At 33.7% G+C, this 26,945-nt stretch overlaps 1 protein-coding gene across 27 annotated transcripts in view; it reads left to right on the top strand.

Moving 5' to 3' along the window:
* The window catches only part of LOC105472850 (gephyrin), a 737,491-nt gene that overhangs the window by 519,882 nt on the left and 190,664 nt on the right, over positions 1-26,945 (top strand). For 6 of the 27 annotated variants that reach the window (XM_071099284.1, XM_071099272.1, XM_071099278.1 and 3 more), the window contains 3 exons: positions 13,222-13,278; positions 15,454-15,525; positions 23,601-23,642. The exons of 4 other annotated variants lie outside the window; for them this stretch is intronic. In XM_071099284.1, coding sequence (XP_070955385.1) covers positions 13,222-13,278; positions 15,454-15,525; positions 23,601-23,642 — 171 coding nt within the window. The remainder of the gene's footprint in view (positions 1-13,221; positions 13,279-15,453; positions 15,526-23,600; positions 23,643-26,945) is intronic. 17 more of the 27 variants (XM_071099295.1, XM_071099292.1, XM_071099294.1 and 14 more) reach the window with 4 other exon arrangements.

Genomic DNA, 26,945 nt, shown 5'->3' with positions numbered 1-26,945 from the left:
GTAAATATAAATATTACATTGAGGATATAGTAAATATTAAATTTACTATGTCATTGAGGACAGTATATGAAACTAGTTTTTTAAAAAAGAAAAACAGAAGATAGCAGTGAATAGAACAGTGATTGTTCCTACTACTTGGATCTACTCCTTGATTTATACTAGGATGTCAATCCACCATTGATTTTGTACCCCATCAGTGCAAATGTCAATGCAGCAAAAATGGCAAATAATGTCTTCGTACTATTAGTAAAATAATTCTGACTTTGTCAAGCCCTGAAAGGGTCTCCAGGACCCTCATGGGTTTGGGGATCAACTTAAAGAACCATTGATAAAATCAAATGAGCAAACTGGCCTATGTTTCTTGAAAACATTCTGGTCAAAATGGTGGCTATTGCATCCTTTATATATATATATTTTCCATAAAAGCAGTATTACAGTGGTATACTCAGTCTAAGAGCTCTGATCCTTTATGTAAATGACTACCAGTACCTTGGTTAAGCATTATACATAGTTCACCCGTCCCCTGTCATCCAGGTTAATCCTAGAGCCGGGAACACCTACACCTCTCTGATTCTAAATGAGAGACTTCATGAAATCTTTTGAAGATATGAGACCAGAAGTTATAATTCCCAGCTAACTCCATTCATTTTCAGTGTGGTATTACTTCTGCACTTGGATGACAACTAATTTTCGCCAGGATATTCTGTCTACTAATAGATAACATACAAAGCCCTCTTTTAAGAAATAGTCCGGGTGTGGTGGCTCACACCTGTAATTCCAGCACTTTGGAAGGCCAAGGTGGGCGGATCAACTGAGGTCAGGATTTCAAGACTAGCCTGGTCAACATGGTGAAACCCTGTCTCTACTAAAAATACAAAAAGTTAGCTGGGCGTGGTGGCAGGTGCCTGTTAATCCCAGCTACTCGGGAGGCTGAGGCAGGAGAATCACTTGAACCCGAGAGGTGGAGGTTGCAGTGAGCAGAGATCACGCCACTGCACTCTAGCCTGGCGACAGAGCAAGACTCTGTCTCAAGAAAAAAAAAAAAGACAGAAAAAAGAAATAACCTAGTTGTTGGCAGATAATTCTGTTGAGTATACAATTGGGGATAGCTCATTTTCGAAATCAGTTTAGAACATTTAAAAAAGTCAGATCGACATTGCTGGCCCACCACTGATATAATACACTGTATCAATACTCAGCTAATATTCTTTAGACCCTCCAGACTATTTTACTCACTTACATTAAATGCCTGACTCCTATGGACATTTGAGTAACTGATTTCTGCCCTAATTCACTGTTATCTAATTTCTCCTCCTTTATAACATGTTTGTTTGGGGATTTATTCTCATTTGTTAGCAAAGCAGAATTTTGAGACTTAAAATAAAAGATGATTCCCTTTAACCCTCTTCTAATGAGAAAGGCATCACCCAGTATGGGAAAGAATTTAATATTTTGATGAAACTAAAATTACATAATAAAGCATTTTAACTATTTTTGGTCTATAACTTATTTTCAGTAGTTTTCCTATGAAGTTCTGCTGGGTATATAGGATTTTACATCGATTTTTCTTTTTTCATTCATGCAAGTGTTCCCTTTGTTTTTCATTATCATTATCATTATAATGATAATTGAAAATTAAATTTATCCATCTCTTTCTAATTATTTAATGGTCACAGAACTATGTTTATTATAAATGTAACAACTATGAAATGTATAATTGCCACTCTGAAGTCTAAAGTTGCAAATGAAATTTGATATCTGAGAAGATATAGAAAACCAAAAACTGCTAGCTGTAGAATTAACATTTTATAGCTAAGACAGATTGTAAGTGGTATAGTTTCAGTATAGTTTCTTTATTTAAAAAAATGTACATACTCATTTGGAAAAACATTTTAAAACTCACATAAAAAAGTTCTTATAAATTACCCTTCATAAATAACCACTGTTAAAATTTTGCTATATATCATTCTCTTATGTTTTTCTATGCATTTAAATATCTTATAACAAGAAGGCAGTGATTAAGGGCTCAGTTTCTGGAGTCTGACAGGCCTGTGATGAATCACTTACTAGATGTGTGGCTTTCAAAAAGTTACTTCACCTCTATAACTTTAATTATCTCATCTGCAAAATGAAAAATCATGATACTGCTTGTTTCATAGGGTTGTCTTAAGAATTTAAGTTAAAAATGTATATAAATCAGCACAATGATTGAAATATAAGTACTCATTAAACATTAGCTATTATTATTAAATTGTCTATAGCTTTTAACCCATCTTGTTTACTTAGTAATATGAGCATCTTTCTATGTCATGAACATCTTTACATGTTGTAAATTATCTTCTACAACATTATTTGGATTGTTTGATATTCTAACTGATAGATGTGACATAGTTTTTTCACCAACCCGTATTTTGGATATTTTTGTGGTTTCTTATTTTCTAGTTTTAAAAACAATGCTGTAGATAATCTTTCAGAAGTTAAAAGTTTTGGAGTCATCTCTTAATCAAACTCAGTAACTTCTGTTATTTCTACTTTTATTGAAAGTATATGCAGAACTTTTAAGTCTATGTTTTCTGTATTTTACATAGATAGCAAGAATAGATCATTTTTGTGTCTCCATGAATTTAATGATATATTGGAAGAAGCAGTTTTTAGCATTTGCATTTGACTGATTTACTGGTAGACATTTAAAAACTATAAACCCAAAGTCATTTGAAAAGCTAACAAGCTTGAGTGTATAAAAGTATTACACTGTGAGGCACAACGTATTGTGTACCAGCCCTAGTCTGCCATATTATAACTTTATGAGGGCCAGGCACAGTGGCTCATGCCTATAATCCCAGCACTTTGGGAGACCAAGGAGGGAGGATCACTTAAGCCCAGAAGTTCAGGACCAGCCTGGGCAATATAGTGAGACCCTCTCTCTACAAAAAAAAAAAAAATTAATTAGCTGGGCATGGTGATATGTGCCTATAGTGCCAGCTACTCAGGAGAATCACTTGAAGCCAGGCAATTAAGGCTGCAGTGAGCTGTGATGATGCCACTTCACTCCCAGCCTGGGTGACAAAGCAAGGCTCTGTCTCAAAAAATAATAAATAAATAAAACTGTGAGGACTAGTTGACCTCAGTTTCCGTTATTTGTAACACCAAGATACTAAACAAACTCTAAAGTCCCTTGTAGGCTTATAATTCTGTTCTTTTGAAATAGTTCAAATATCAACTAGAAAATATTCTTAAAGCCCTTCTCTCTCTGATATTTTATTAATCTCCAGTTAATACAGAATAATTTACATTTACTTATTTTATATTTTGCATTCTGTTCTAGTACATAAAGTGAGATTATTAACTGAAAATGTTCTAACTTCACTTAAGATCTTTTACATTTAGGTAAAGCTTGTCTCTGTTAAATGGAATACTGATTTCTCTTGAGATCCACTCTAGTTTTGTTCAAGTTATAGGAAGATAGGGAAGTGAACTGTTGAAATACAAGACATTGTGAAATTAAGAATACTAGCTTTCAGTATAAATAGCTTTGATTCATTTCAACCGTTTTTAATTGTTGGGGACGTGTTTTGTGTAAAACAGCCCAACAAATATAAGCGGTCCCATCATTGTTTCAGCAACAGAATTTATTAGATACAGGCATGATTTAGATCTATTTAATATCCCATTTTGACTTTAATATAGAGTACATCCCATACTAAACTATCCTCTGGATCTTCATATCTTAAACTGATATATATTCTAAAATTAGGTATTTTCTGACCCAAAATTTCAGGAGCATCTCCCTACTCATTCTACTTTTGTTAAAGAGAAAACACAGAATAATTCAGAAATTCATTGACTATGTCAGTGACTATTTTTAATGCATATTATATGTCAAATACTGTATTAGCTATTGGGGATACAGCAATGAATAGACTTTTTAACCCTGTTCTTAAGGAACTTACAGTGGATTATGTGAAAATAAAATATTTATAAGAAATCTACCAGATACAGGGTTGACAAGCTCAAAGAGCTCTTCTAATCCAGTAGGAAAGAAAAAAATGGAGGAGTAAAAGGTAAGCATAGTCATTTAATAAAATAAATACATGCAGCACAGATATATGTGGGGGGAGTACACTCTCATTAGAAATCTACTAAAAATTTAAAAAAACACAAATTTTGCAATCAAATTGATAATTATTTTAAAACTATAATCATCAGTACTATAATGAGCAATGACATGAGTATTTCTATTCACACTAATATGAATATAACCTTTCAAGCAATAAATTTGTATAACCTTTCATACACGTGTTGTATACATGTATTGTTTGCTTAAAAAGTATATACAGAAATGTATGTACTGTATAGCATACCTATATATAGAGAGAGGCAGGATCTTAAAATATTATGTGTTGGCCGGGCATGGTGGCTCATTCCTATAATCCCAGCACTTTGGGAGGCCGAGGCAGGTGGCTCACCTGAGGTCAGGAGTCTGAGACCAGCCCAACCAACCTGGTAAAACCCTGTCTCTACTAAAAATAACAAAAATTAGCTGGATGTGGTGGCAGGTGCTTGTAATCCCAGCTACTTGGGAGACTGAGGCAGGAGAATCACTTGAACCCGGGAGGCGAAGGCTGCAGTGAGCCAAGATCACGCCATTGCACTCCAGCTTGGGTGACAGAGCAAGACTCTGTCTCAAAAAAAAAAAAAAAGTTATATTTTAATCAATCATTTTGTCTCTAGAAATGTATCCAAAGTAAATTATTAAAGAGGCCATCTCAAACTATGTACAGGAATTTTTATCACAGCATTATGGAAAATAACTTGTATTAATAGTACATACATATAGAAGTTATACTATAACCTTAAAAATCATCTCATTAAGAATATTTAATGACATGGGAAAATACTAAAACTACAATGTATAGTTTAAAAAATTAGTAAACAAAACTGTTTAGGAATAGAATTGCAAGTTATTTCACAATATACATTATTCTTAAAACCAGGAAAATATACTTACCTGTTTGGGTTTTGTTTGTGTATTTTTTTAGATAGGATCTGGTAATTACACAGATGTCCTTTGGCCTATTTTTCAGATTCGTAGCCAAACTTAATAAAGCCAACTGGAGTTATTTAAACCTATATTTACAGGCATACCTTGGAGATATTGTAGGTTCAGATCCAGACCACTGCAATAAAGGAAAAATTGCAATAAAGTGAGTCACACAAATTTTTCGGTATCCCAGTACATGTAAAAATTATGTTTATACTCTCCTGTAGTCTGTTAAGCGTGAAAAGGATTATGTCTAAAAAAAAAAACACTGTACAAACCTTAATTTAAAAATATGTTAGCCCTAAAACAGTTATTACAATCATCTAAGCCGTCAGCAGGTCGTAACCTTTTGCTGGTAGAGGGTCTTGCCTCAATGCTGATGGCTGCTGACTGATCAGGGTAGTGGCTGCTGAAGGCTGGTGTGGCTGTAGCAATTTCTTAAAATCAGACAAGTTTACCACATTGATTGACCCTTCCTTTCACAAAAGATTTTGCTGTAGAATGCAATGTTGTTTGAACGCATTTTTTCTACAGTGGAACTTCCTTCAACATTGGAGTCAATCCTTTCAAACCCTGCTGCTGCTTAATCAAGTTTATTTATGCAATATTCTAAATCATTTGTTGTAATTCCAACAATGTTCACAGCATCTTTACCAGGAGTAGATTTCATCTCAAGGAACTCCTTTCTTTGCTCATTCATAAGAAGCAACTTACCATCTGTGAAAGTTTTATCATGAATATCACAGTAATTCAGTCGCAACTTCAGGTTCCCCTTCTAATTCTAGTTCTTTTGGTATTTCTACCGTATCTGCAGTTCTTTCTCCTCCACCAAAGTCTTCTACTACTAAACATCATATGGTTGGAATCAACTTCTTCCAACTCCTATTAATATTGATATTCTGGGCTCCCATGAACCAAAAATGTTCTGAATGACATCTAGAATGATCAATTATTTCTGGACGGTTTTCAATTTACTTTGCTCAGATCAATTATAGGAATTACTATATGGCAACTGTATAGCCTCATGAAATCTATTTTTTAAATAATAACTATAATAACAAATAATAAAATTTCAATTTGAATGTTGAAATTACTCCTTGATCTATAGGCTGCAGAGTGGATGTTGTATTAGCAAGCATGAAAACATTATGCCCTTGTATATCCCAATCAGAGCTCTTGGTTGACTAGGTACAATAGCAATGAATACTTATATTTTGAAAGGAATCTTTTTGTCTAAGCACTGGATTTAACATATTTAGTAAACCATGCTGCAAAAAGATGTGCTGTCATCTAGGCTTTCTTGTTCCATTTGTAGAGCACAGGCAGGGTAGATTTTGCATAATTCTTAAAGGCCATAGGACTTCCAGAATGGTCAATAACCATCAGCTTCCACTTAAAGTCAGTAGCTGCATTATTCCCTACCAAGATAGTCAGCCAGTCCTTTGAAGCTTTAAAGCCAGGCGTTAACTTCACCTCTCTAGCAATGAAAGTCCTAGATGGCATCTGCTTCCATTATATAAGGCTGTTTTATCTACATTGGAAATCTGTTGTTTAGTGTAGCTGCCTTCATCAAGGATTTAAGATAGATTTTCTGGGTAACTCGCTGCAGCTTCTACATCAGCACTTGCTGCTTCACGTTACTCTTATGTTATAGAGACATCCCCTTTCCTTAGACCTCATGAGCCAACCTCAGCTAGCTTTCAGCTTTTCTTCTACAGTTTCCTGACCTCACTCAGCCTTCATAGAATTGAAGAAAGTTACAGCCTTGGTCTGGATTTGGCTTTGGCTTTAAGGACTGTTGTGGCTGGCTTGTACTTCTATCCAGACCACTCAGGCCTTCTCCATACTAGCAATAAGGCTGTTTCACTTTCTCCTCATTCATATGTTCACTGGCATACCACTTTAAATTTCCTTCCAGAACTTTTCCTTTGCATTTACAACTCAGCTGTTTGACACAAGTAGCCTAGCTTTCTGGCTGTGTCAGCATTCAGCATGCCTTCCTCACTAAGCTTAGTCGTTTCTAGCTTTTGATTTAAAGTGGGAGACATGCAACTATTCCTTCTACTTGAACACTTAGAGGCCACTGTAGGTTTATTAATTGACCTAATTTCAATATTGTTCTGTCTCAGGGAATAGAGAGGCCAGCCACAGAAAGATAGAAAGACAAGGAATGGTCAGTCTGTGTAGCAGTCAGGGCACACACAGCATTTATCAGTTCAGTTCACTATCTTACATGGGCACCATTTGTGGTACCTCAAAACAATTGCAAAAGTAGCATCAAAGATGACTGATCATAGACAACTATAACAGATATACTCATAGTAAAAAGTTTGAAATATTGTAAGAATTACCAAAATGTGACACAGAGACAGGAAGTGAGCACTTGCTGTTGGAAAATTGGTGACGATCGACTCGCTTGACACAGGGTAGCCACAAACAAACCTTGAACTTGTAAAAAAAAAAGCAATTATCCATGAAGCACAGTAAAACGAGGTATGCCTATATACCACAGCATTTTTACATCCAGGCTAAGCCAGTCTCTTCTTAATCCTGCTGGATAGAAAATTATATCATATTTCAATGGAAGTTCAAAGATAAACTTTTTTTTTGGTCTCATTTACAAATAATAAAAAAAATTAAGAACATATAATGTGCTGCTTAAAGGTTATTTATTTTAACCCACATAATAACTCTTTTATTAAAGATGGGTTTTAGGCCGGGCGCGGTGGCTCAAGCCTGTAATCCCAGCACTTTGGGAGGCCGAGACGGGCGGATCACGAGGTCAGGAGATCAAGACCATCCTGGCTAACACGGTGAAACCCCGTCTCTACTAAAAATACAAAAAACTAGCCGGGCGAGGTGGCGGGCACCTGTAGTCCCAGCTACTCGGGAGGCTGAGGCAGGAGAATGGCGTAAACCCAGGAGGCGGAGCTTGCAGTGAGCTGAGATCTGGCCACTGCACTCCAGCCTGGGCGACAGAGCGAGACTCCGCCTCAAAAAAAAAAAAAAAAAAAAAAAGATGGGTTTTATAATTTCTTTTTAGACAGATAAGAAATTTGGAAAAAATAATTTCAGTTGAATTATTCTCTAGTTAGTGAACAGGAAATAATTTATATAAAGGTCAATTTTATATAGATTAGATTTATATAAAGGTCTAATTTAGTATAGATTATACTGTCTTGGAATCAAAACTATATAGAACCCTAAGATCAAAATTATAAATGTATAATAAAATATAAATAAATGCAAATGTTAATATATCATTAGAAATCAGAACCTTTGAAAAAGATGATTTCCTGGCCGGGTGCGCTGGCTCACGCTGGTAATCTCAGCACTTGGGGAGGCTGAGGCAGGAGTATCATCTAAGGTCGGGAGTTCGAGATCAGCTTGACCAACATGGAGAAACCTCGTCTCTACTAAAATCACAAAATTAGCTGGGCGTGTGGCGCGTGCCTGTGATCCCAGCTACTCCGGAGGCTGAGGCAGGAGAATCACTTGAACCCAGGAGGCAGAGGTTGCGATGAGCCGAGATCACGCCATTACATTCCAGCCTGGGCAACAAGAGTGAAACTCCATCTTAAAAAAAAAAAAATGATTTCCTAAGGATAAAAATATGGCAGAGGGATTTAGAGGATCTGTTACTTGCCACCATGATTCTAATTTTTGCCTTCAGACTTCTTACTCTTTGCAGCTTTCCTTGACCTTTTTTATCCTTTTATTAGTTTAGTTTTATAATTGTATTTTCTTTTCTCCAGAAACACATTAGTAATTATTTTTCCTTGACACATTTATATATTAATCCACTCTCTTTCATTGCTGTATTCCTTCCTTTATACTTGTCTTAATAAATCACAAATTAAACAAAATGTTCTATGATGAAGCACCAGCTTTATTGAAAGGGCTGAATAATACAATATTATAGCGAGGTGAAATATTAACTTAATTCCAAAACTACTTTGTTATTTATAGGAATTTGTTTAAATGTTGAGCTCTTAAGCAAAACTTTTTTAAAAAATATCTTTCTCCAAATCATAGCTGCCAAAAACAATCTATAGCTGCACCAATATATGCTGAGTGATACTGGTTGGAAAATAATTTCTGAGAAAAAAGTTTTATTTCTTTTCTTTGATAATCATAATTTTTTTTAAAAAGCCATGATATGGTATAATAAGGTTAAAAATATTAGTCTCAGAATAGTTCTTAAGGTAAACTAGATCTAAAAATAAAATGGTCAGCTCCTTAGTACAAACAGAAATGTTGGTTTAATCTATGTAATTTTATTCTAAACTGATACAAAATATATTATGGAGAGAAGGGGAGAATGTCTACATTCTTTATTCCGTAGGTAAGAGACTAAATTTAATTAAACAACCTAAGAGTCAGAACATAATATCAGCTGTACTTTCATATTATTTATTGATGCATTCAGAAGGCCACTGAACTTCTCCAGACCTTGGTTCCCTTATCAGTAAAGGAAACACACAAAATATATAACATTTTCTAAAACATTTTCAGCAAACATTTTGTAACTAAAGAGAAATATGAATATATACACCTAGTGATATGTGAGTCTACCTTAATGCAGTTATCATAAGCCTGAAATTTCTGTATTTTATTTTAAAAATTAATATCAAGTTGATTTTTAAACTATGAAATATATGTTTGGTTTAATTAAAATACTACATTTACAATTATTTATTTTAGGCAAGAGAAGTAAGGGTGGGGCTAGTTTTCTACCTTGTTAATGGTAGAAATCGTTTTACAGTGAGCTCAGTTTTGGAAAACTGAGCTAAATCAAAGGGAATCAACATGTGCACATCTTAGTTTAGGATCCAGGCAATTTCTTTTGTTGCATAATGTTACTAGAATCCAAATTCTTGGAAAAAAAGTAAATACAAATGTCAAAGTCATTTTACTACAGGCCAAATCCTGGTAATTAATCCCTGAGGATAGTTTCCCCAGTAATTAATCCCTGAGGAAAGATTCCCAGAGTGTTGCAAAAGAGGTAATACAGTGCAACATTTTCAGACTATTTCTAAGGAATACTTTGTTAAATATATTCTAGTTGAGAGACTGAATAGAAGATTGAAGTGTTTTGGATCCCATGGATAATATCTTTTAAAATCTTGGTAAAATACTTGTCAAAAGATTTCTTCAAGATTAATGATGAAATTTTTGTTTTGCTACTAAATTTTAATTATCAACATATGTAAGTAAACTAATAATCTCAATTTACTGCATAATCCTCATAATTATTTACATTCAATTCTCAGACTTTGTTTATAATGCCATGATAGTACAATGTAAACATTTACAGTGTAACCTCTCTTAGCTACTGATAGTGTTTTGACTTTAGAAAAGCATAAATAAAAATAGCTAATGATGTGAGGCTCTTATTATCAAGAAGAGTAAAGTCATTAATCTTATCTGAATGCTAATCTTTTGTGATTTCTTTTAAATTCTTATCTAAAATATAATAAGCATTTGGCCGGGCGCGGTGGCTCACGCCTGTAATCCTGACACTTTGGGAGGCCGAGGCAGGCAGATCACCTAAGGCCAGGAGTTCAAGACCAGCCTGGCCAACATGGTGAAACCCCATCTCTACTAAAAATATAAAAATTAGCCAGGCGCAGTAGTATGTGCCTGTAATCTCAGCTACTTAGGAGGCTGAGGCAGGAGACTTGCTTGAACCTGGAAGGCAGAGGTTGCAGTGAGCCGAGATCGTGCCACTGCACTCCAGCCTGGATGACAGAGCCAGACTCAGTCTCAAAAAAATAATAATAATAATCAAGCGTTTGGATTAGCTGTGAATTTCTTTCATGTATGCTGCCCCACTATAACTGATGATTAATGGAGGACTAAAATAAATAAGGACATTACATTTTAAATCTACTGATTTCACTTTTCTGTATTTCTCAAATTCTAGTTTATATAGACATCCTTTTCAAATTCTTTCTAAAGTTTTTCAGTATTAGGTATTATTGTTACCTGTTTCAGAAGCTGCAAAAAAATCACATGAAACTGGAATTGTAGCCATTTCTGGCTTTGAAAAACACCTTGGCTTTCTAAGGTTTTCCTGTTATGATGGTTTCAAAGACAGGCTTGTTTATAGAGATTTGAAATCAAGCATTGATGAGCTGTTTGCTCCCAAAGTCTCTATTTAAATCAGTGTTTTAATCTATTTTTCAGTTTAGTGGTAACTGTCTTTTTTTCTTCTTATAATTCGTTCTTTAAGTTTCTATACTTGCATTTGGAACTGAAATGGTACAGGAAAAATGTCTTCCATATATATAGTAATGTAAAATTTCTTCCACAGATGGAGACAGACAGACATAGTTACATATACGTATACATTCTCTTATAAGCATCAATTTTTTTCCATCCCATATATTTTCAGGCCTGCTGAGGGAATGCTACTTTAATCTAGAAATTAGGGACTGTTGATTTTGTTCCTAGATTTGTCATCAACTTCCAGTGTAACCTTGAAAAAGATACCTAATGTTGCTGGGCTTAATGTAATTTTAAGTCTTCTAGAAATAAAAGACAACGTAGAAAATGGTGTTCACTTGTTACCGTGTAAGTTCAGAACATCTTCACATTTTCTGAAAATTTTCAGAAAGCATCATGAGGTATCAGACTCTTATATTTTTATAGGAATCTACCAACTCTACCTTTATAATCTAGATATTGTGAATCTGCATTTAAGATGGAAAACAGCTTTTGATATAAAGACCTCAGAAATCAAAGAAAACAGCACAAGAGGATGAGCAGATATTATGAACTCACTCTGAATTCATTCCATAGGGAGCCCCTCTCTTATAGGTGCTGATGTTCTAATTAGTATCCATTGTTTCTAAATTTGACTATTCTGTTCCACTAAGAAGAGTTAGAATTAGTGATTATCTTTTGGCCATAACATTTAGTTAATGCTGAATAATTAGTAAAACCTGTTTATATCAAGTAGCGTCAAAAGTTGATGCAACTCTTATATACCAATATGCTTTTATTCAAAACGAAAATTCAATTTTGATTATTCAATCAAATTCAATATGATTATTCCTCAGCAATTTCCATATACTATCAGAAATCTTCTAAAAGGGTAAGACAATATATATCCTGCTTCCAAGAAATAAAGTTTTATAGGATGTTCAGATTTCTATTATTTCTTGAAGACTTTAACTGGGAACTTTTGGCATCACACTGATATATCTACTATCTACTAATAAAAGCAGGAACATCACAGCTAACTTGACCTATGCTGGTCTGAATTGAGACCTCATTCTGGAATCCATAGTGTAAAACCACTTAGTCTGAAGCTTCCTGTCCCCTTTGCTCTTCACCCTGCCCTTTTTTTTTTATTGCCTCCCTCTTTATCCAAAACATTAGTTCTCATTAGAGCTCTATTTAAAAAGTACCTCCTCTAATAAAACACTTTGTGTTGAGAAACTTCCCTTGCTCATTTATGCAGTAATGTGAAATGAGTTATTTTAAAAAACAGTTTTACTTTTCATTTCCCCTGTCTTACCCAAGATAGCAAATTTTCCAAGTGGAAAATTCAACTAAAATAGCAGAAAGCTTTGAGGTAGTAAATATATCTAACATTGGTCTGGCATTAAAATTTTCTGGTTGGGCAGCACAATTGTTAAATTGGGAATCTCAGTGACAGCTGAACACCCTCAATGCTTGGGTCAGCAAGCAGAGGAGCTTCACTCTGTCACCTATCAAGAATGATGCTTGTCAGGACTGATCTTTCCACCTACAGAACATTAATGTTTCTAGTCATACCATTTATGTTTTCTAATATTACAATGGAATAGACACTAAAACACTACGAGAGAAAAGTACATAGGTGTATTTGTAATTCTTTGTTTTTTGTAAGCCAAATGCAAATGTAACACTACTCCAGATACTGCTTCATCAGAAGTCCCCAAGATAACCAAAAGTAAGTGCCAATTTCCTCATCTCAGGGATAGTGCCATAACAAAGACTGAATTCTAGGGACCAGCCTATTTGCAGAGCATGTCATACAGCCTCTGGGTTAGTTAACTCCTTGGCCTCCTAAGAGCTACCACAGAGAGTCAATTGATGTTTTTGCATGTATTAGTTACTAATGTATAGAAAAATTTTTAAGTTCACTTTTTCTTTATTCTGTCTTTTTTACCCATCTTCCCTCATTGTAGCAAATTAGACGGCCGGATGAAAGCAAAGGAGTTGCTAGTAGAGTTGGATCCCTCAAAGTAAATATGTTTCTAACATTTTTTGGCAAGATTTCGTCTATAGCCTACACTTCTTCCTTTTTGGAGGGTGGTGGGAGGAAGGGGGCTTTTTCCATTTTTCACCATCCCATTTTTTTTTTATTTTAATATTTTTATTGGCTGTTGGGTCATATTATTTTTTTTTGTTTCAGCTACACATAGAGCAACCAGCTGAAGGCAAGCTGCCAAATAACTAGCTTTGAATGGCACCACAAACAACAGAAAGGGCAACTGCCTCATTACAGGTGCCTATAATTTGGGGTTCTAGAATAAACCGTTCCTCTGATTGATGTCACTGTGTGTTAAGTTCCTGTTATACAGAGAACTAACATTTATTTTCAGAATATTATCTCCCCTTTTAACTTTTTTTTATAAAAAAAATAATTTAAATGTTACTTTGGTATCATCACCATTTATAGTTCATTTCAGAGAAAAGTTATTATGAGTTAACAATATGTATTCAATACACATAATCCTAAGAATTAGAAAGAAAGAAATTTTGTGTCATGTAGTATAATGGGCCCACATATAGCTGATAATAGTTACGCCCTCTTAATCCCGTTTTATTTTTTAAAAGTCCAAAAAACCAATACAACAATCAACAGAACCAGATACATACCTAAATGTTTGTCCATTTGTGTATATAATCTGCTAATATACAATTGAAAGATTTCTAATTTGATCATCTTGTCTGCTAGTTGCTAAATATTTGTTTGCTCAATATGCCTTGGGCACTCAGTACTTAAACATTTAATCATAATGAAAGGTAAATAAGTTATCACTCTTAAGAAACACAGACTGATCACTTTTAATGCTGCCACCTTAAATGCAAGTTACAAAAATTGCTGAATTCTAAAAATATGCAGAAGAATTACCTCACAAAATTAACTATTTTCTTATATCTCAATACCATTTGCCCTTACAGCAATAGTAACTGTTAAATTAATCAAAATTCTAGAAAATTCAGTGCACTGGGATGTCCTAAAATTTAATGACTATCTTGAGGTCTAATATTGAATCATTTCAAAATTTTGCACACCTCCAATTTATTTCCATTTAACAATTTATGAAATACTAATTTCTGCACTCTTTCCTCTCCTTGCCTCTTCTGCCTTCTTAGCTTTACTTTTTTGTTATTGTTTATTTGTGTGTGTGCATGCACATGAGTGCACATGGATGAAGGTGTGTTTGTATGTTTGTGTCCTTTATTCCAGAAAAGCCATCCTCTCTGTTCTCTAACACTGCTTTATAGTGGATAGCTATTTTATTAAAATGTTATTTCACCAAGGATAAGCAGAGGGGATGGGAAGTGTTAACAGTATGCCTATTTCAAAAACTAAGCAATTTAAGATTATTCAATCAGAAAAATGAGTTTATGTATCCTGATGATATATCAGTAGCATTCCTCACTGTCTATCTGTGAGGTATCATATTTTACCTTTGTCTTTAAAGGAAAATAAATCCATTACTGGTTTAAACTATGGATTATGACTCATTCAGGTGAGAACGTACAGAACGACATGACTTTTTGAAAATTACTGAAGGTGAAATAAAGATAAAAATGGCATACATAACTGCAGCACCATGTTCTGTAAACTGGATTGTATGTGCGAGTGCGTGTGCGTGCAGTTATCTCCAAGTTCAGCTTCTGGATGTATAAAACTTCAAGTTATATATGTATGTTTATTGTTTTAAGTGTATATACAATATGAGTATGTATATACGCATATATATGTTCAAGAACAAAAGATACATTTTATAATTAAATCAGTTTATATTAATATGGATGCAGTCTTAAATCAAAAAGTGTGTTTGGGAAAGAAAGTCAAATTTCATAATATTTAAATATCTTTATGTTTCTACAAGATAGAAAATGTCAAAGTGAATCTCTAGGGGATTTATAAGGATGGTTATAGTATTTATTTTCTCCAATACTTTGGGGAGAAAAGATGTTGTAATTAATCAAAATAAAATGTTGACTTCCTAGTCACGGGTTTGTTGAGCATGCAGTCTTACGTTATAGAAAGACCTTTAATGTTTTTGAAATGTTTGCCAAAGGCAGTGAGAAATGTATAATGCTATGATCTTATTTTTAAAAGGAAAACCGAAAAGAGAACAAGTTGCTTTTTCAATTCATTTTCTGATGTTTACATGTAGCTCCATCGAAAGCTGGAGGAGCTCAGAGATCACCTAGAAGGCAATGTGAAAGGATACTCTCTCAGAGTAAATGTACGATTTCACTTGGTGATTTTTTTTTCCCTAAACTTCTACTGACTGGTAACTCCAAATTTGATTGGTTTGTCCTCTCATCTCCATCTTTTTCCTTTCTGTCTCTTTTCCCCCTCTTTCTTTTCTAGCCGCGGCTTCATGCTCACATTTATGAAATAAAGATTAAATTAGCAGGGTAGAAGACCCTAAAGCCACACTGACTAACATTGCTGTTGATTGAATAATATTTTGGCCCCAGTGCAAAATAAAATCTTTCTTTTCAAAAATCACTATTTCTTATACAATTGTATAATTTTTTGAGGATCTTGCCATGAGACTTCATTTGGAGATTTTTCTATTGGTCATGTCTTCTACCCCTTGTTAGTTATGTCAGCAGAATAATAAATTATGTGCTGGATGTGAGGGGTATATCCTTGATGGTACAATTTCAATTTTCAAGGAAAATAATCAGTGTTAGAGTATCATAGGTAATCTGGCAAGTAGACACATTTGTTCTGAGTTAATAGACTTAACTCAGACTCTTTTAGAAAAAATGTATGTCATTTTGTTTAAAAATAAGAAAATTAGCAGTAAGTACCTTCACCAGGAACACCTTCACGTAGCATCTTACAAATACTGGAGCTAAAGGCTAATATACCCAAGACAACTATTGAAGGAGGACAGTACCTTGTATCCACTCAATCCTGTACGTACGTCATATAGTCAGAATTCATGGTAGTATTTTTTGTGACAGATCGTTCAGACTGTCAAGATTTTCAAGAAAAATCTCTAAATTGATGTGTAGTATAAATGTAGCAGAAGAAAAACTAAATTACAACTGTAATTTATGGCTGTATCCTTTCATTCCTGGGGTTTCTAAAAAAGTTCCTGTGAATCCTGGCGTCAGATTTACTTCTCCCGAGGTTATTACCATTCATTTAATTCATACAGCTATAATAGTTTTGTTGTATAAACTAGAATAAAAGTTAGGGATGTGATAATTATCTTATTTCTCAGCTTGTTTTTAATTGTATACCACATGTAGTCATGTATATCTCTACATTAAATTTCTGATTATTGAAATATAAAGTGGTTTGTATCAATAAGTTAATAAATTCTAATAACTAAACAGAGAAGGAATTAATACACGTATCTCATATCTCTACTTCTCCCTTTGAGCTATTCTTTGTTTTCTGCACATATTCTTACAGAATTTTTAAAACCATCCATAATCACTCCCCAAAATCTATTTTATTGTTTAAAAAAAAAGATTAGTATGGATTTTATTATTAAATCAGTCTGAACATACCTAATTATTCTAGAAACCCATAAAAATATTTTAATATATATATTTTAGACTTGTGCTCTTTCCTAACCAATCATGAGAAGTAATTTTTTTTTCAATGAAACTGAGACCAAAAAGTTGAGACTTGCTGATGTCTATATGGTAATGAGTTAGTAAGAGACCAACATCACATTAAAAATTTGATGCCTTAAAAATTAGGTTATCTCATGCCATTCTTTCTTTTTTCAACACCTGTGCTACTATATAATGATTAATCTCAACATCGTCATCTTTTGTTTTATTTCACTGAGAAACACTTTGTTCTGATTACCTTGTTTCTAAAAATATTAAATATAAGGTATATTAGTCTAAGGATCCTGTTAAAAAACTATTAAAAGGCAAGTAGTATCCTCTCTAGAGAGTTCAGCTTAGGAAACATGCAAATCAATTGCTTAGCTGAATTTTCAGTTTCTCTCCTTACCCTTTAATTCCTACTACCCAAGTATACCTTAAAATGCCTTGAATATTAAAAATTGATGCTAAAAAGAAAAAGTTATTCTCAGAACCATAGACTGTATTAGACAGGTTTTGTTTATAAAATGAAGTAAATTGGCATTTGGTAATGATTTTGTTTCATGAAAATTTATTGTAGGTGTACACACACAAGAATAAGTGTATTAGTCTACATTGCCGTAAAGATGCTACCTGAGACTGGGTGATTTATAAAGATAAAAGGTCCAATTGACTCACAGTTCCACATGGTTTGAGAGGCCTCAGGAAACTTACAATCATGGCGGAAGGGGAAGGGGAAGCAAGGTATGTTGTATATGGCAGCAGGAGGGGAGAGAGCACAGGGAAAACTACCACTTTTAAAACCATCACATATATTGAGAACTCCCTCGCTATTTACAAGAACAGCATGGAGAAAACCACCCCCATGATCCTATTACCTTCCACCAGATTCGTCCCTTGACATGTGGAGATTACAATTCGAGATGAGATTTGAGTGGAGACACAGAGTCAAACCATATCAACAAGTATATAAAGTGTCTTTTACTTCATTGAAATGCTGATGAAGGTTTCAATTAGATGATAGGGTCAGAACCATGTACCTTATACAATTGTATAATTTTCTGAGGATCTTCTCATGAGACTTCATTTGGAGATTTCTTTATTGATCGTGTCTTCTACCATTTGTTAGTTATATCAGCATGATTACAAATAATGAGCTGAATGTGAGGGTTATAGCCTTGATTATTCAATTTCAATTTTCAAGGAAAATAATTACTATTAGAGTATCATCATAGGTAATCAGGCAACTTGTTCTGAGTTAACAGACTTAACTCAGACTCTTATGTACATAACCTACAGTCACTTTTACATAACAGGAGAGTTGAATAGATGAAACACAGATTATGTGGCCCATAAAGTCTAATATTTTATTTAATAGTTAAATAAAAATTAAATTTTAAAAAATTCAATTAAATATTTTATTTAATGGAGAATGTAAGATATCATTCAGAAGTGCAGGATGAAGATTTAATTTGCTAATAGTTTAATTTGCTAATAAATAAAAATTAAAATATTTTAAAATTCAATATTTAATATAGAAGGTATGACATCATTCAGAAGTGTGAGATAAGGATTTACTTAAATCATTAATGCTTGAATTGGATGATGTAGACAATATGTTATTTTTTAGAAAAGGAAGAGCCTGGCACCATTATTCATTAAGGATAATGTAATCAACAATATAAAATAGAATATTCTAAGATACAATGTTTTGAATAATATTATTTATTTCTCATATTAAAATGCCTTATTTATTCAACATTGACTCAGTATAAAACAGGATGTATTAGATTATTGATTTCTAACTTAAAATACATCATCCTTTTCTCTATGTCATTCAAAGCAGATGTATTCTGAACTTTAAGTGGGTTTTTAGGAATTTTAGTAATAATAAAATCATCGTCTTATACCTAAGCAGAATTTTTCTACCTTAATGACTACAAAAATTACTACAAATCCTTAGATTGGTGATGTGCTGATAATAATGACTGAAGGATAAAACCACATAGAGGAAAAATTAATTTTCTATTTAATCAAATGGATGAATCTAGTAAGAAGAATATTAAAAGTAATGCACAGGATTAAAGGCCAGTGAAGACAGTGTTGAGAATTGAAAAACACAGGATAAGGCAGGACATGGTGGCTCATGCCTGTAATCCCAGCACTTTGGGAAGCCTCACTGAGAAACACTTTATTCTGATTACCTTGTTTCTAAAAATGTTAAATATGAAGTATGTCAGTCTAAGGATCCTATTAACCGTCCAGTATAACAAAAAAAAATTTTAAAGGCAAGTAGTGTCCTCCCTATTTGCAGGCTGATCACTTGAGTCCAAGGGAAAAAAACCTCCTCTGTACTAAAAATACAAAAAATTAGTCAGGCATGGTGGCATATGCCTATAATCCCAACTACTTAGGAGGCTGAGACACAAGAATGATTTGAACCCAGGAAGTGGAGGTTGCAATGAGCCAAGATCGCCCTACTGCACTCCAGCCTGGGCAACAGAGTGAGACCCTTTCTCAAAAAAAAAAAAAAAAAAAGAGAGAGAGAGAAAATAAAAACATAGAATAAGATAATCCAAACGAATACTTTCTTTACAGAATATAAATCAAGGTAAATTTACAAAGAATTTGATTAGTTGAGGAGCAGTGGGACCAAGGAGAGCCTAAATATTAAGATATTCAGGAAAAAAGTAGATAAATGTTCATGAAATAAAGATAGGTAGAAGAAAAGAAAGGAAAGGAATGAAAATGCTCATATGCTACAATGTTGTATTTTCATCTAAATACTCAGTTTATGTATTATGATATTAAATTTCTATTCAGCTACAAATATGTGTAGATAGGTTTTGGCTGACCAAGTGTGATTTTTTTAAGGGCTTTGATAAACAAAAAGGAATATGGTTCATGAAGACAGATTATTGGTATATAAGTGAAACTAAGAGAGAAAGTAATGAAATGGAAGGAATATGACAATTATCTATAAGTATGTAACTATACTAACACAAATTAAAGGATGGTATTTAAAGTGAAAAAAGTTAGTCAAGGGAGGAGTTATAGCCCAAAATAAGACTACATTTTTAATAAGTGTTAAGAAAAATACCTGAATCAAGTCAGAAAGTAATGGTCTTTGGAATCATGATTTTTAAATGTTTAACAATTAATTTCCTGAATGCCAAAATGGCGTAGTACGAAATAGGGCTAATATAAATTATTTTTGATAAATAGATCTACCCATTGTCTTTAGGGGAGTTTTGCACTCTTATTTTTATCGAGTTAATGTGATAACTCAGAGATCAGCAAATCCTGTTTTTTTATAGGCCCACAAGCTAAGAATGAGTTCTGCATTTATAAATTGTGGGAAAACATCAAAAGAAGAACATTTTATGGCATGTGAAAATTATACGAGATTCAAATTTCAGTGTTTAAAAATAATGGTTTATTAAATTATAGCCATGCTCATTTGCACATAACCTACAGTTACTTACACAACAGCAGAGTTGAATAGTTGAAACACAGATTATATGTCTCATGCAGTCTAAAATATTTACTCTCTATTTAAACAGAAATGTTTGCTGAGTCCTGCTGTAACTGGTTAGTGTGTCAAAATAACGTCAACATAGGAATCGTTATAATGGAGTTTGTAAAATTATCTTCATTTTAGAGCTTGAGAAAAGAAGCCTGCTCATTTTTCTGAGGATGGTTTCAGATTATTCTACAAGGAAGCATATGTTTGGAAGGACTGATCTCCTCAAATTGTCTACCTTTACATTTTTATTCTCTTCTTTTTTATTGTCTTCTCTAGCTACTCTCTCTCTTCACATAGATTTCCCCCTCTGCACACACACATACACACAGAGTCTTCAAATATGGAACTCTAATGTGGATAGAATATAGATTATAAATTTCTCTTTTATTGGAGGCTCCTTTCTGAGTTTTCAGAGTACAAAGATAAATCTCATTATTGCTGTCTTAAATGTTATATAAAATATGTTTTTAGAGTATTTTCATTTCACACATTGCAATTTTCTATTTATTACTACATTACATCTTAAGGATATTTCCCCTGAAGACCATGATGAACTTTTGATTTTTGCTAAATGCCCTGTTTGGCCTCACCTAAAATCATACACCTTCTATGGGAAATTTTATACAACTGGAAAAGATACACTGATGTGATCAAGTCTCATACGCTAAAAATCTAAATGGTATTCGCATTGAATCAGCTGACTTTGAGTGGGGAAGAAAAGCTGGAACAGTAGTCCCTAGATAAGTAAATATTTAATAGTACTTAGGTGAACAAACAGTTTGTTAACTCTACTTACTTTAAGCAAATTTGAGTGTCTTTTGGTTATTTTATGTAGAACATTATTTGACCTTCCTTGTTTGGCATTTTGACATTTATTTATATTAATAATATTCATTTATTTACTATTTCATTTATAATAATTATGTAACATCCTGAGTGTCTTGGTAGATGATGTCTTATAAATATGACCAGACTACAATAATGATGAAGATAACAGTAATTCAATTATAGGATTATGTCTTTGGACTAATTTTGAGTAATTTTGCTGCTTTTCACTTTATTATTATTCTCTTAATATAGTTAATTCAATTCTAAGGTTTCAATTATAAAAATAAGAAAAAACGGCCAGGCACAGTGGCTCACGCCTGTAATTCCAGCACTTTGGAAGGCCAAGGCGGGTGGATCACCTGAGGTCAGGAGTTCAAGACCAGCCTGGCCAAGATGGTGAAACCCCGTCTCTACTAAAAATACAAAAATTAGCCGGGCATGATGGCAGGTGCCGGTATTCCCACCTACCCGGGAGGCTGAGGCGGGAGAATCGCTTGAACTTGGGAGGCGGAAGTTGCAGTGAGCAGATATCACGCCATTGCACTCTAGCCTGGGCAACTGAGTGAAACTCTGTCTCAAAAAAAAGAAAAATAAAAATCTGTCTTATCCTGTGCTTTGAACAACAACAAAAAAAATCTCATGATGTTAATAAAATCACCTGCAGTGGCCTAAGACATCATTTAGCATGGAAGTGACACGTTTCTGAGATGTTTAATGTGCACCATAGAATTGCCCTCCTCGGAACTGACTTTAATTCAAAGATAAAGTACTAATAAAATATCTCAAGTAAGTTTTCCTAGCAGTAGAAAATAGAGAACTGAGTAAATTTTAACTATGACAAGACTTTCAAACTGTTTTGAAATATGAAGTATTTCAGTTTTATGGGCATAGATATAGACACAGAACACATACACAGCAAGATTTTCTTAGAACTAGCATTTTGCTAAAGAAATTCTGATATGTGTATGGTTGAAAATGTGTAATTTCTGAATATGTATAGAATTTACCATATTTTCAAAAGTACCTCAAAGCGATAAGTGGCTATGATACTTTTTTGCACAAGTCTTTGTAATAGTAAGCTTTAAAAATTCTGAGCATTATTTCATCAGTTCAGTTTTTTAAGATAGAAGAAAAAGGGTCTGTATATTCATTTATTAAATAAACATATTGAGCACCTACTACATTCTGCTGTGCTTGATGCTGGGCATACAGTTAAAGAACAAATCTTAGATAATAAGTGCATTTCTAATTCTTCTACTGTCACCTTCTCCAGTACCTTCATTTCCCCATCCTACCTTTGTATTTTGATACTTCCTGCAGTATTTGTAAATAGAGAATACATACTTAACAACTTCATCTTACATGGCATTGTGAGACAACCTAACAAGGAAAGAGTACACAGAATTGAACATGGCAGTGTGAAAACGTAGAAAATAAGAATAGGGAAGAACATTATCAATTTAACATCATAAAGGTTAAACATGATTGTGATTACAAAATAGCTATTTTAAAAAATCAATGATAAAATAGCTGTTCAAAAAATTCTGTGAATCATTCTGATAAAGGTTAAGTCTGTTGAAGAGTTGTGTGTTTAAGGTTTTATATTTTTATAGCGTTGCTATTGCCATTATATTTTAGAAAGTGCCTCAAAGCAGTAAGTGGCAATGATACTTTTTTGCACAACTCTTTCTGATTTTAAGCTTTAAAATTCCTGAATGTTATTTCATAAGTTCAGTTTTCTAAGAATAGAAGAAAAGGGATTTGTATTTTCATTCATTAAATAAGCATTTATTGAGCACCTACTACATTCTGCTGTGCTTGACACTGGAAATACAATTAAAGAACAAATCTGATAGTAAGTGCATTTCTGATTCTTCTATTGTCATCTTTCTTCAGTGGAGAAAGAGAGGTTCAGTAATATCAAAAATGGAACAGTCGAAACAGGAAATCAGAATCAGAATACTGGCTTTGGTGCCCTCTTTAATGAACACTGTGAACATGTATGGTAGAGTTATTCTATAAACAACCTCCCATGTAGTTCGCTAGTGTTAAGCTAGTGAAGATCAGTGCAGTACCATAAGAAAAATTGTCCAGCATTCTGCTTTCTCTCTTAAATGAGGATCTTCTCAACAAGATCATACCAGATTCTGAGCAGAGGGTGTCATCTCCATCATGGATTTTTTTTAGCAAGGTATTTTTTGTCACAAAGTTTTTCTTCAAATAACTTGAGTCTTGACATGATTTCAAACTCAAGTGTCTGCTTATATAGCTGTTTTATTATCTGGCCAAGTGTGTTGGTGATGGAGCCATCTAAACCCTCTGTGACCCTTACTATGCTGTCCTTTCCTCTTTAACAGTGTTTTCTTTTCCCCACTGCAAAACCAGGCTCGGCTTCCCTCGTGCTCATCTACCTATAGTGTATCTGAGGTATATTTTGCACGTGTTTTCTTACATGGTCAATAACATGCTCGCCCTCACCATTTTTCTCATTTTATTTTCCTTTTGCCTTAATTTATTTTGCCTTGCACTTTGCACTTGCCTGAAAGGGATGAGGATACCAAAGGGGGAAAATTCACCTGTTTTAGGGGGAAATTTCTATATTTTTATGAATGATGCACTGTTGTCTGAATAACTTTTTTTGGCAGTCACTACATCACATTGAAATAGCTAAAAGCCCAGAGAGCCAACTTGATTGCTCTGACTACCTTAATTCCATAATGACTCTTTTGAATTAGGTAACTTAGTATTAAACTCATATTGGCTAAAGGTGAGATTCCAGTTTGTATATCTATATATGTCTGTGTCTGATAGCTGAAGATTTGTATTCAATTACTGATTATTGTGTCTCATTAACCACAGACATAGGAAAACATCCAAAGTTGATTATTAAATAGAAAATAAATATGCATCTGTTTATATAAAATAAAAGATTTACTCCTTTTTTTAAATCTCATCAGGTTACTTTAATAATTTTTTGCTACTTATATTTTCCTAAGATTCTTGTAATCTAGAAGAGATTAACAGTAAAGAGATTCATGTTCTTTTAGTAAAATATTTTACATGAAATATTTGTCCTATGTTCCTTGTCTTTTAGGAGGTTTAATTTTTTATTCGTATTGTGTTAACCTATAGAATAAATGGGTTTTCTTGTTTCCGAAAACCAGATTTATTGAAATATTGTTAACAGACTTTGAATATCCATTAAGTCTCCTTTCAAAGCAGGGGCACTGTTTGAGTAGCTAAGAAGAAAGAGTATATGTACCTCAAAATATGACAGGTAAATAAAAGAACTTCAGGCCAGGTGCAGTGGCTCACACCTGTAATCCCAGCACTTTGTGAGGCCGAGATGGGTGGATAGCTTGAGGTCAGGAGTTTGAGACCAGCCTGGCAAACCTGGTGAAACCCCACCTCTACTAAAAATACAAAAAATTAGCCAGGCGTGGTGGCACACACCTGTAATCCCAGCTACTCGGGAGGCTAAGGCAAGAGAATCACTTGAACCCGGGAGGTGGAGGTTGCAGTGAGCGAAGATCATGCAATTGCACTGCAGCCTGGGCGATAGAGTGAGACTTCACCTGGAAAAAAAAAAAAAAAGGACTTTATGAATTTTAAGGCCTTCATTCTTTTCTTTATAACATAATTTCCACATGTATTTACTTTGTACAGGCCACTATAGCTACCATATTAAGACCAGTATTATCAGCTTAATTCTGATTATAAAAATATTATCTCAGAATGTCATCCCAAAGGAAACCCTTGAAAGATAGGACTATTTAAAATACCAGGTAGTATATGCAGAACCAGAGGCAGAATACCATCTGCAGATCTCAAATTTTAAGGAAAAAACTTTGAAAGAAATGGCATGACAAACCCATAGCCTCATAAAGTTGAATTTAGAATTCAACAATAGAATTGCAGCTATCTTCTTCAATTAACTTTGCAAGTTATAACTGTGAGATTTTTTTCTCTTAAAACTGATTTCCTGGGGAGTTAACTTCTTGAAACATATCACTAAGGAGAAGCAAAGAAAAGAAAGCCAAATGAGCTATTTGTAGTATCAACAAAGACATTTGAAAGAGAAGGTTGGTATCATCTCATCACCACATTTTCTATAGGTCTTTTCTTAATTCCCAAAGATTATGAGTGCTAGTGTAAAAAATATATAACCCATTTCTTTTTGCCACTTCATCCAGGCAATTCTCCATTTCCCATGAGAGTGTGTAAGAAGTCTACCATTGGCATCATCTCCAATCACAGCCTACAGCATCCATCAGGGTATTACTTTCTCTATGACAGCATGTGTGCAGGAGGGCTCTCACGTTGGAATGTGGAACTGGCTTCTTGGGGGGATTATGTATGCTGTGGCATTGGCACCATGGCACTCAGCTCTTAACTCTGGCTTCATCTAGGTTTGTTTTTTTCATTGTGACACATGGGCTTTCTTTATTTGTCATGAAGTATGTTTCTCTTTCTGTCATTTGTGGTAGGGTTTCTCTCTTTCACTCAATGCCACATCTCTGTGGTCTCCATAGGTGCTGTTTATGTTTAATTTATGATGCTATAAAGACCAATAAAATGAAGAACTCCTTAAGCAATCTAATATTCATGATAATCCTCTTTCTAGAAATAATTATTTCTTTTTAGTCTTAAATTGGTAAATATTTCACAGAATTTTAGACTGTAAACCTTAATAATTAAAATTTCAAGGAATATTCTTAGTTTTCAATTTTTCATTTGGAAACCTCTTGACAGGATCATTGGTACAAAGTACAGTATTTATTTTATAGCATCACTATGGAGGTAGCCAAACCTTCCATGGCTCGATCTCTTCTTTCCCTTACATTTACATCATCATCTTCATTTACCTTCACTATTGAAGAAATAAAATCTCCAATCCCTAATGTAGCACGTTGGTTTACCAATTGCATATCACTATTTTCTGTGTCATTCATTAAATGAAAAAAATAAGCCTTGCTCAAAAATGAACCTATCCATGAGTTGTATAGGAACAAGATTTATAACCTCAGCTGGCTGATACTATTTAGCAAACGTTTCTCCATGTAGTTATGGTCCCTTTGTAAAAAAAAAAAAAAAGTGTGTGTGTGTGTGTGTGTGTGTGTGTGTGTGTGTGTATATAATATGTATATATAATTATTTTACTTGTGATAAGCTTTGTTTTTGAGATCTCATTTTCAATTAATCTTCGTAACAGCCTTGTTTGGGTAGATATTAATGTCATCCTCATTTTAAAGATGAGGAAATTGAGACACAAAGAGGCTGATCATAAAGCTAGCAAGTGAGTGGTAGAAAATTGTCTTTTCTTAAATACCATGCTTTCTCCTGTTAAGAAGTTGTTAAAAGTCATTAGCTCTGTGACTAGCATGTAGTAGTCTTGTATTTTCACTTCATCCATTTACTTTGTTCAGGTTGTTTATATAGTTTGGGGTATATATTATGAGAAGATGCACCTACAAGATACAGAACTTTAATTAATACAAAACGTTAGTAGTGTGTATTTTCACTTCATCCATTTACTTTGTTCAAGTTGGTTACATAGTTTGGGGTATACACTATGAGAAGATGCACCTATAAGACACAAAACTTTAATTCAAAGAAATGTTAGAAAGACATCTAACATTTATGGTAATATAATTTATTGTTATGTAATTTATTGTTATTTTTCTCTTATTTAGTCATTTGATAAATATTGAGCTACCTACTATGCCTTAT

This window comes from Macaca nemestrina, chromosome 7, assembly GCF_043159975.1.
Source record: "Macaca nemestrina isolate mMacNem1 chromosome 7, mMacNem.hap1, whole genome shotgun sequence".
Taxonomy (NCBI): Eukaryota; Metazoa; Chordata; class Mammalia; order Primates; family Cercopithecidae; genus Macaca; species Macaca nemestrina.
The sequence above is the reverse complement of the archived record's forward strand: the minus strand, read 5'-3'. Positions and strand labels throughout refer to the sequence as shown.